This window comes from Chaetura pelagica, unplaced genomic scaffold, assembly GCF_000747805.2.
Source record: "Chaetura pelagica isolate M959 unplaced genomic scaffold, ChaPel_1.0 scaffold31, whole genome shotgun sequence".
Taxonomy (NCBI): domain Eukaryota; kingdom Metazoa; phylum Chordata; class Aves; order Apodiformes; family Apodidae; genus Chaetura; species Chaetura pelagica.
Genome location: NW_009952481.1, coordinates 1,737,560 through 1,749,017, shown reverse-complemented (window position 1 = coordinate 1,749,017; position 11,458 = coordinate 1,737,560). Strand labels below are relative to the sequence as shown.

Genomic DNA, 11,458 nt, shown 5'->3' with positions numbered 1-11,458 from the left:
GGGGGTGGGGCGGGCCCGGGGGAGCGCGGGCCCGGGGGCGGGGTGAGGAGGGCCAGCCGAACCTGCCGCCCTGGGACGCGCTGCCCCGGAGGTTCCTGCGGGAGAGTTTGTATCGTCGTCAGTATAGGGAGCTAAGGGGGGATGAGCCACAGCAGGAGGCACAGCTGGAAGAGACCGACGGGCCAGGAGCAAACACAGGAATTCCAGTGAGATACAGGTAGGGTGGGCAGACAGCCGCTTCGTTTCATCACCTTGAAGAGCCTTTGGATCCATAACAGCAGCTTGTGCCCTCCAACTGGCCCATGTTCCTCAGAGCACTAGGCCAAGTTCTGCCTTTGCATAACCACAAGGTTGAACAAGAATGAGTAACGCTGGGACAAAAGGGAAAACAAAACAGAACAAAAGACCAACAATTTTGGTTTGTTTGGTAATTTTGTTCCCATCCCTGGAGGCGTTCAAGGTCAAGCTTGATGGGGCTCTAAGCAACCTGTCTAGTTAGAGATCCCTGCTCACTGCAGCAGGGTTGGACTAGATGACCTTTAAAGGTCCCTTTCAACCCAGTGCATCCAATGATTGTCACTGAGCATTGTACACACAGGATTGTTCACATTCCTTTTGGTCAGTTGCTTCCCTGTACCTGTGTCACCATCCGATAATTAAGATACGTGTAGATTCTTTGTGACCCAGCCAGGACAAAATAAAGATAAAACAATCTCGGGTGTATAAAGAGGCTTTTATTTAGGTACAGATCAACTGCTAAGAGTATATAAGCTTATAATAGATGTGATAACTAATCCAAAACTACAAAAGAGAAAAATCAGGAAAGGAAATAAACAGCTAAAGGAAGGCCACCACCCAGGGCTCCTTCAGCATCCTGTTTATCTTGTAGTAGAAGGGGGGATCTGGTCCTAGGAGGCATCTTGAGACTGGCACTCTTTTCCTTTATACAGTGAATTGCTGGGATATGCCATGGTTGTCACCCAATCACTGTTCCACATGTGTGGCAAAAAATTATGTATCGCCTCGTGCATTCCTTTGTTCCAGTTATCTGTATCTTTTTCTGCCAAGCTGGTGATTTACACAAAACACTCTTTGAGCCTCTTAATTAATTCAAGGCCTGGTTGTGGCTGGATGTCCTTGCTTACTGCTAGCTGAGGCACCATTTGTGTGCCTCTTGGGCTACGATCTCAGCACATCCCACACCAAACTCCCCAGTTCGCAGCTGCCTGCAGCATTTGCCACATTGTTAACACATCATGGGGGCTTTGCTGAGTTTTGCAAACTCAGCAAACCCACCACGGTTTGGTGGGTTGCTGAGACATCTCTGTAATAATCTCAGCAATAAATCTTGCTTAACTCTTAGATGTCTCAAGACAAACACCAGATGCCCTGAGTGTCTGAATACACTGCTCATTTTTTGGATTGTTTGAGACAAGCACCATATATCCCAAATGTCACAACCTGTCACCAAACTTTTCATAGAACCATAGAATTACTTAGGTTGGAAAAGACCATCAAGTCCAACCATTAAACCATTAACTACTCTACCAAGTCCAGCACTAAGCCAAGTCCCCAAGTCCTATAAATAGATGACTTTTAAGCACATCCAGGAATGGTGACTCAACCACCTCCCAGTACAGCATGTTCCAAAGTCTGACAACCCTTTCAGTGAATAAGTTCTTCTTAATGTCTAGTCTAAACCTCCCTTGCTGCAGCTTGAGGCCATTTTATCGTGTTCTATCACGAGTTACTTGTGAGTAGAGACCAGAGCCTACCTCTTTACAACACCCTTTCTGGTAGTTGTAGACAGTGATGAGGTCTCCCCTCAGCTTCCATTTCTTCAGACTAAAAAGCCCCAGTTCCCTCAGCTGCTCCTCGTAGGACTTGTACTCAAGGCCATTCAACAGCTTTGTTGCCATTCTTTGGACATTCTCCAGCACCTCAATGTCCTTCTTGTATTGAGATGCTCCAAACTGGACACAGTATTCAAGGTATGGCCTCACCAGTGCTGAGCACAGAGGGACACCACCTCCCTGCTCCTGCTGGCCACACTATTCCTAATACAAGCCAGGATGCCATTGGCCTTCTTGGCCACCTGGGCACACTGCTGGCTCATATTCAGCTGCCTATCAATCAGACCCCCAAGTCCCTTTGTGCTGGGCAGCTTTTCAGCCACTCTTACCCATGACTGCAGTGTTGCATGGGGTTGTTGTGGGCCAAGTGCAGGACCTATCACTTGGCCTTATTGAACTTCATACAGTTGACCTCAGTCCATTAATCTAGTCTGTCCAAGTCACTCTGTAGAACTTCCCTAACCTCAGGCAGATCAACACTCCCTCCCAACTTGGTGTCATCTGCAGACTTACTGAGGGTGCATTCCATCTCCTCATCAAGATCATTGATAAAGATGTTAAAAATAAGTGGTCCCAACACTGAGCCTTGAGGAACACACACACCAAAACATTGACGTACTCTCCAGGCATAAAGATATGACTTCCTTCCCCCATTAAAAATCTCTCCAAACTCTTCTTACATGTAGTTATTTGAGAAAGACTAAAGTCCAGCACAAATTGCTAATTTCTTGTGCGTGTTATATAGCATTTATGTTGTTGTACATGTACACAATGCATTGCAGTAAAACTGAGACACAACAGATCTCCTTGTAGGATGACATTTTTAAATCCTAGAAAGCACGTATACAGGATGATGTGTAGGCTTTGCTCCTTGTAAGGAATATACACAAATTGGTGCTTGTGTGTATGCAATGACAGTAGACAGAAGTCACTTCTTGACTTCTTTATTTGATGTTAACAGATACAACATATTTATTAAAATGGAACAGAAAAAAATAATTTGAAGGACTTGTATACTGTACTTGCACTTACATTACAAATGAGGTTGATAGTTTCTGCAACTGTATCCCCAAAATTCTGTTTTTAGAGGCAGGCTGTGATGATTATCTCTTCATTACTGGAAGATCTGCCACTCAAATAATACAGAATTATGATTGCATCACTACTCCCTGGTATGACTACATTTACAACCTGACTCATCTATAGGTGCTTTTATGGTCATCTTGCATTCTGCACTTGTCATTTTTTGTTTTGACACTTGTAAAACAGCTATCAAAGTGGATTTTACATCCTGCTTTTCTACATTACTTTAAGTAAAGAAAAATAATTTCCAAGTATTTTTAATCCCCAAGGGAAAGATTCCCCAATGTATTTTATTTCAACAGTACAAAAAAAAAAAGCATTCTATTGTTAAAAAATTTGGTAGCAAAAGAAACTCCATTTGTCACATTTACATTGTACAATTCATAGATGCCTTTAGAATAACAGAATACAGGCCACACAATTAATTGGTAACTGCAGCAAGAGATACAAGTTTCTCAGAATTTCTGAGGATTTGTTCTTCCAGAGATTCACAGCAGACATCTGAACTTCTATTTTGTAATTTGTTTTATCTGAGCTAATGACTGTTATTGTATTAGTAAATCAGTGAACACGTTCTAATTTAGCCTGTAGTGATTTGAAATTCCCAATAGTAGTCTGCACTGTTAGTGTCGGGCTCATGGACTGAAGTTCAACCAGGTAGCAACTAACAGCATCCAAGCAAACATTGGTGAATCGTCGTCTGTAAAGAAAACAGAGAATACTAATTACTTCCTTTTTGTTTCTGTATATTGTAATTCATCTGAGATAGAAAGTGAGCAAGTGACCATTCTTTTAGTTTTCATGGAACATTATCAGCAAGAACATGTGTCAGGTACCTTTATTTATTAGAAAAACCTATTTTTGAAATCTAATATTTGTCATTAAGACATAATGAGAAAATAATAAAACATTACTATTTATCTGATTTTAAATATAAACAACATGATACAGTTAATAGCAATGTGAAATATTTACTTAAATATTTAGATATTACTTTAGACATTTAGACATACAAGCAATATAGAAGTTATTAATTTAGATAGCAATTCAAATTTCTAAAAGCAGTATAAAATTACAACAATTTAGGTATTAATATCTAAGTAGATACAAAACCAGGCAACATTCACTGAAGAACTAGTAAGTTACAGTATTTAAATCAGCTAACCATAAAAGGCCAAAAAAAGTGAGAAAAGACACACTATTGGTGAATGGGAGATATTTACATGTATATTTTCAAGAGAATCAGAAAAAAATATAATTGCAAGAATTATCAAGATTTTACCTAGTTCTGAAAAAAATACAGTTCTGACTCAAGTTTGTAAAAGGTATGCACAAAAGTTGCCAAAGCTAGAGAATCCACAATATGCAGGCAACTTGTCGAAGTATATAGCTATTATTATAGCTAGAAACTATTTCTAATATTAGAACTAAATTCTTTTCTGTAGCAGACTAAACTGAATTTTAGTACTGGGGAGTCATTCATCGCCAACCATTTAAAAACAACATTCACTTCCCGAATACTCAGTGCTTCTAGCCTTTCTTCATTAAGAGTTCACTATTTCATTCATAAAATCCCCAATTCTCATTTTTCCCCACTTTTCCCAGATTCCCTCAAAATTGTCTCTGTAAAGTGTGTTGCCAAAATTTACAAAATAATCCTCTTAGTTCCTCATGAATATTCAGTGAATTGGAGCAAATGCTCTTTATTCAAGTAGTTTATAGGGAGCACACTATAAGTTGCTACCAGCTGGTTTTGAATTAGGAGTCTCAGTAATCACTGCTAAGAAACAAATACCAAATTCACTCAAAAGAGAAGAAGAAAAGCTTTGAGGATTGTGAAAGTTCAGTGCTCCAGGATATTTTGTCTTTCACTATTTATTAGGACACTGTTGTCTTTCTTACCTTGGAAGTACTCTACTTGGGTCATGTACATATCCTGATAATAGTATGTGAATACACTCTAAAAGGTGTAAAGGCTTTTTCAGTCTATTCCAGTATGGATCCTAAAAATATCCAAAATATTAAGGAGACAAAAGAAAAGGTCTGTATCAGAACAAACTGGCAGCTGTGGTAATTATTTATTGTAACAAAAAAATAAGATAAATGGGAATTCTATCTATAATAAGTCTACAGTTAGTACTATTTTGACTTCTGCATACTAAAACATACAGGAATTTAACTCAGTTTTTCATTACCTAACAGTCTGTAAAGCAATAGATTTAGTAAGTTCTGAATTCCTTACTGTAATATATCTGAGTAAAAAGAAGCAAGTAAATTTCTGGGTTTAGTTCTGTTTGAGTCTGTTCTTCAAACCAAAAGTTAAAAATATGACTTCTTACTCTTTATGCCTGTTATATCGATAGGTTAGACAAGATGCATTAAAGCAAATTTTAATCATTAATAGGAAACAAATAGAATTAATGTATTCAAGATATGCTGTTCATTCTGCAACATAACAATTCTAACTGTATTTAATCCTAACTCAGAATTCCATGAGGTAACAGGATTAACAATTTTCCTCATGCTTTAGGATTGAAGTCAGTAAAATCAACATGGGGAAAAAAAGCAGCATTGAGAGCCTTTGAGTAAAAAAAAACAGAACAAAAGAGACAAAGCTGACATTTTGATATATCACACCTTGCATTATTTTATGTTTTCTAGTAAAGACACACCTTGATAGTAATGAAAGCAAAAATTGTATTTTGTAGCTATTTTCCTTACCCGTGCTTTAAACAACTGGTCATATACTTCCAGCAGCCTTGGCAATGGCACTCCAATTTCTTGCATGGTGTATGTTACAAAACCTACATCCCAGTTCAAAGTGCAGACCTGTTGCTCTAGGAACTGCACTAAAAAATCTGAAGGACAAATATAATGGAATGTTTAGATTCCAAATTGTTAATGGGTGTCTAGCAAAGAAAGGCATTTGAAAATGATGTACCCTAAAGTGTAATTTTGTGTCTTCCCTGCAGTTGGTACCTTTCTCCTGTAAAGTACATGTAACAGTTTCTGCCAGTCTGCACTAAGGATCTGCAAAATGTAGCTACCTCCAAAGATGAAATTAAGCTACCCGCAATGCATGACAGTGTTTACTCATACTTTATTACAGTACTGTCACAGACTACATTGCTAAGAAGAGTTCATTAACACTAGTTTCAGCACAAAAGAACACACTGTCTTTTTATTTATGAGAATAGCCAGCATCGCCACTGCATCTTTTATCATGTTAAAGTGTCAGTAACAATTAACAAGATACTGGTCAGCATTAAATGCTCTTTTACAGTATTTTAGTATTGTAAAAGAACGTTTATTACTGAACAACACATTTTCCATTTATTTAATACAATACTAAGTTGTCAAAACATGTGAGCATCTCAAAAGCAGAAAGCAGCTCCAAAAGATCCAGAAATCTCCTGAACTCCATTTTTACTATCTACACCTGCAGACAACAGTAGTTACTTCAAAAGACATCAGATAAATGTGGTTGCCTAAAATCATGGATGAATAAATGCACATTTTTCCTTTGTACACTCTGATACAAATAAACTTTACTATTTCCTAAACTGGAATCTGCACAGCCAGCCAAAAATAACTATTACTGCCTTACAAGCTTCATTTTCTACCCATTCTGGGTGAAAAGTGGTAAATTCTGGTTAAATCCCTAGACAGATTTTAGTAAATCACTGCACCTATAAAAACTGCAGTGATTTTGTAATACAACTATACCATGCTTAAAAAATTAAAGGTCATTAGCGATTCTATTTCTACATCTTGTCTAAGCTCCCTCTCCTCAATCCCTTGTCAAAAGCACTATAATCATCACAATGTTTATAACAACATTTTTGTTCCCAATTTCCTGGACAAAACTGAGAAGTACTACCCAGCTTCTCTCAAGATCAACTCCATCACTAACGACAGCTGAAATGATTTGTTGTTACAGCTACATAAAAGAAATTTCACAGATATCTACAAGTAATTATGTATCACAAGCATGTAATTATGTATTAAAAAATTATAATAGTCTTTCCTTTTAGATTTTAAAAAAAGAAACATTTCTCAGGTTAAAACATTTTTTTAAGAGGCTAAAGAGAAAGCTGAGGCCCACTCCTGTAATGCTTATATTTGTTTACTATGCAGACTAGACAACTTGCCTAAAGGAAAGTAACGAGGGGTGCCAGCATATATCTTCCCAAGCAATACCATCTTCAGACTAAGCGCTTGCATTCTGTCGGCGGGGCTCAGAGACACACTATCGCTCAACTCTGGAAGTGAAAAGAAATAATTTAGAAAGCACTTCAGTGAAGAAGTTCCAAATTCATACACAATTACACTCAGATACTTCAAATTTACTACTAATACATCAAAACTTTATGCTATTGTCAGTGCAAAATCAGCACGTGAAAGTAAAATACAATGTTTTCTGGTATATGCAGAGGCATTCACAGATTTCTGTGTTTCCTTACCCCACCCAAAACCCCACTACCAAACCCACAAAAAAAACACTACCACGTAGCTTTTCCCTCAAATCACTGTCAGTGTTGTTTGCAGAATAGCAACCTCAAGCAGAAAATCCAAGGAAAAAAAACCACAAACAGAACAAGAACAGAGAGTGAATAAAAAACTCAGGTAAAGGGTGAGGCCAGTTATTACAGCTGAGTGTTTAGGCTTGCATAGCTGTGCAAACTACTCTGATTCTCTGTAAAGGGTCAAAACCCTTACACTTCAAACTCCTGTCAATATTATAAAGGATTCGCTGAAGATTTTTTAATCTTTGTTGTCATAAATTTAACATTTTAGTTATCATTTCCTAATAGCAAAGGCTTCAGACAAAATTTCACACTTATTCTGAAGTCCATATATAATGGCATCTAAGAACAAAAGAAGGGATGAAAGGACTTCTTAAATGTTACCTGATATGTGATTATTCAAGCGATACATGCAATGTGCTCCAACATACGTGTAAAGATACTTTTCTGTCCTTTAGGCACACAAACCAAAGGCAGTGACATTAATGAAATACCAGTTATCTGAACAGTTTATCAGTGGCAGCACAGTCAGTTGCAAAAGCTTTAATTGTACCATTTTCCTATAGTTCTGGCATGTACCACTCCCAGTCCATTTAGACCTACCTTTCTCAATGATTTCTTGCCAGAGAGTTTGCACCAAGATAGGATCAGAATGACCTGCACAATGTATAATTGCAAGCTTACACTCTGAGAGCTTGAAAGGGTCAGCAAATTCGCCATACAGCTGAAAAAGAAATACCAAGTTTTCCATTTCAAGTGGGATAAAAGGGACATTTTTAAAATCAGCTTTTCTTTATTTTGTATGGTAGACATCAGACTAGTAGACGTTCGACTTAAGTTGTCAAACTCTGAATAATTTTTTTACCACTTTCCATTTCACTTCTTAAATACAACCCTCAGTTTGAGATTAAGTTAAAATTAATACTGTAATTTTCTCAAAATTTTCCCAATAAATAAAGAATCTAAGACACCTAATAAAGAAGATAAACACATGGAAGAAATTAAAGTACTAAAGATTGAAGTACTATCAAAGTACAGAAAAAGACAAGTTTGGGTAACACATGTTCTGAGATCAGGAATGGCAAACGGTTTTGCTATTATTTTTCCTAGTCAACATAGGAAGATTCTTTGCAAAACATTTTTTTAATCCACAAATGTGATAAATGAACTTTTAAAACAGAGATTTTTTAATCACCTTTGTTATATCCATCAGCTCAGCATCAAGCTGGGAGATTGCATCTTGCACTGAAGTATGATGGGAATACTGCCGCTGTAATGTTTCTTGTATTTGAAGCTGGATCCTTGCAACCTTGTTCAAAAAGAAAAAAACAGATATTTCAAGATTGGATTAATCAAATTTTAAAAATACACCCAGAACTAACTTTAGCTTACTTAAATGTAGAAATGTTACTGTCTTACACCTCAGTCTCCTGTCGACTGCATAAAACTTGGCCACATTGGGAAGAAAGCACATAAAACTGTTTCTGCAGAACGGGTAATAGAAGTTATGTGCCAAGGAGACTACATGGAATAATGCATTTACAGTGTATCTTAGAGTAATATTTTTTTCTTACTTCCATTTTCTCTTCTAGCTCATGTAGGAATTCACCATCTGCAGCTATAGAGGACATGGCAGTGGAACTTTTGGCACTCAAAATGGCACGTGCAATGTATTCAAGACGTTGCTGAAGAGCAATTTCTGTGCTGCAAAACAAATACTCAAAATAAAATAGGTACCTAATATAATTTTTTGAGGGTTAGTTATAATCTAACTAGACCCTGGGTATTAGTATTTAACATCTCCTGATTTTGCTAAATCATGCAGGATATTTATTATCCAACCACATAACCCCATCTTTGTTGCAGGCTCTGTTCTAGTGTACTTATCAGTCCACAGCTCCACAGTTACACTATCTCATTGTAAAATTTTGTAAAAAAATGATCACTTAATATACAGTACTTACAACAGAAAATACATTGCAAGCTAATGTATAATAAATAAGACAAACACACAGTTTATTTCCAATAACAGCCTGAATTACAAGCTAATATATTCCATTAATTTAAAAATTTTAGCAAACATCCTTGGGCCCTGGCCTTTTCTTGTCCCAGGCCTTTTCTTAAAATACCTACACATAAGGTTTTGATTTTAGTTTGTTTGCTTTTTGCCAGTTACCTCAGTATATGCAACAGATCACTCATAATCCATACCTGTGCAGGTCAGCTAACTTAGCCAAGACTCTGGCTGCATTACTAAAATTTCTGTTCTTTTCAAAGTATCTCCACAGTAAATCCATATAACGGACTTTGTTTTGGTCGATTTTGGTCATCCGCACAAGGTACGGTTCCAAAAAGGGAGCAGTAACCTGCAAAAGTCATAAAGATAACATTTATGTCCTTGCTCTCGTCTTTTTAAAAGCATCACCATTATTAAAATGAAGTCTTATAGTTCAGTGGAACTCTGCAACAAATGAATTAATTGTATAGAGATGAGCTCACCTGTAACAGTTTGTCTGCTAAGTCAACTTGTATCAACCAGTTGTAAAGTGCAATACTGAAGAGTTCATCTGTTGAACGCTGAGCCAACTTCAGCATCTGTTCAAACTAATGGAAGAAAAGGCCAAACCTATTATTCCAGAAGAGGCTACATTACACCAAACACTGAATACATGTGACAATAACTAGGTTAATGTTATTTGCATGTCATCATTTCTATGAATACTCTGTACCAATTCATGACAAATCTCGGCTTCACAACATTCAACACCCCTTTGAATCACACTGTATTCTGGAGTGCAGTCATGACTTTTTTTGTGAGTTTCTTACATGGTGCCCTGCTTCTTCATTGCTTAGCATGTTGGGGTCAGATGACAGCACCGGAGGACCTGGCTTTTTGGGTACACTGGGAGACTGAGGAGCAGCTTTACTTTGGTTCACTAACTCCTGAAGGGTGTCAGTGATACACTTGTAGCTATTCAATCTGTAAAAAGAGCAAGAGAAAATAAAATCCTTTACCTTCTGTTCCAGATTATCATTAATATGGCACCAACCTAATCAAGGACAGCATGCTGGGCAAAACCATCTAAATTATGTCTCTTGTTATAAAATGCTTTTTATTATTACTCTGCATATCTTCCATCCCCAAAAGAGTAACTTTTTCAGTCACTTGAAATAAAGCAACCTTGTGTATTGGGATTATGGTAACCTTGAAAACTTGCCTCTCTTGAAAAGCTTGGAGTCCAACAGCATCCTCTTCTGGTTCTCCATTTTTATAGAAATGAAGGCCAAGACCTTGGGGATCTTTCTTCTCAGCGGCTGTAAGAGAGAGTTCTACTACTCCCTCATAAAAACGCACTAGAAAAAAACAAGTATCACCATGCATTGTTTGAAATCTATGACAAAATGATAAGTGACATCAAACATTTTAGCAAGCAAGAAAGAATAAACCTTATTCACTCTGGTCTGTATTGTATAAGGGTTTATGGCCATACCTAACGTGTGGGACTATACACAAATCTGAACTTACATATTTGTAAAGGCTGAAACCTTGACTGTTAAAACAGTTATATCTACATATAGATTATGGGCCAGCTTCTATAGCACAAAACACGATTCAGACCCACCTTTCAAAAAGCATATTTGCTTTAAAATCTTACCTCCAAAAGTAGTAATTTACCCTCTGCTTACATACAGTTCAACAATTTTCCTAAAATAAATTTAACCATATACATGGAACAAATGGACATTGCAACGTGAAATAAGTAGATGGGAGTATTTTTACACAGATGTTGGGTTTTTAATTGGTCAGTGAAACCTATAAAGGCTTTAGACAAGAACAAGTTGATATATATTAATTGTAAGAGTTATTAAGAAAGTGTTTATACTAAAACACTATAAAATGAGTTTAAAGTTACCAAACAAATCAAATGAAAAAGAAGATGGTACAGAAGGATATTACAGAAATTATTTATCAGGACATGATTAGCAATTGCCTCT

At 37.0% G+C, this 11,458-nt stretch overlaps 1 protein-coding gene across 2 annotated transcripts in view; it reads right to left on the bottom strand.

Annotated features, from left to right (window-relative positions):
- Window positions 1-3,329: 3,329 nt before the first annotated feature.
- The window catches only part of NUP155 (nucleoporin 155kDa), a 28,070-nt gene continuing 19,941 nt past the window's right edge, over window positions 3,330-11,458 (bottom strand). For both annotated transcript variants that reach the window (XM_010008720.1, XM_010008721.1), the window contains 11 exons: window positions 10,681-10,816; window positions 10,289-10,442; window positions 9,962-10,066; window positions 9,674-9,828; window positions 9,037-9,166; window positions 8,658-8,771; window positions 8,066-8,186; window positions 7,088-7,198; window positions 5,658-5,794; window positions 4,839-4,939; window positions 3,330-3,636 (listed from right to left, as the gene is read on the bottom strand). In XM_010008720.1, the coding sequence (XP_010007022.1) occupies window positions 3,498-3,636; window positions 4,839-4,939; window positions 5,658-5,794; window positions 7,088-7,198; window positions 8,066-8,186; window positions 8,658-8,771; window positions 9,037-9,166; window positions 9,674-9,828; window positions 9,962-10,066; window positions 10,289-10,442; window positions 10,681-10,816 (1,403 nt within the window). In that variant the 3' untranslated portion in view covers window positions 3,330-3,497. The remainder of the gene's footprint in view (window positions 3,637-4,838; window positions 4,940-5,657; window positions 5,795-7,087; window positions 7,199-8,065; window positions 8,187-8,657; window positions 8,772-9,036; window positions 9,167-9,673; window positions 9,829-9,961; window positions 10,067-10,288; window positions 10,443-10,680; window positions 10,817-11,458) is intronic.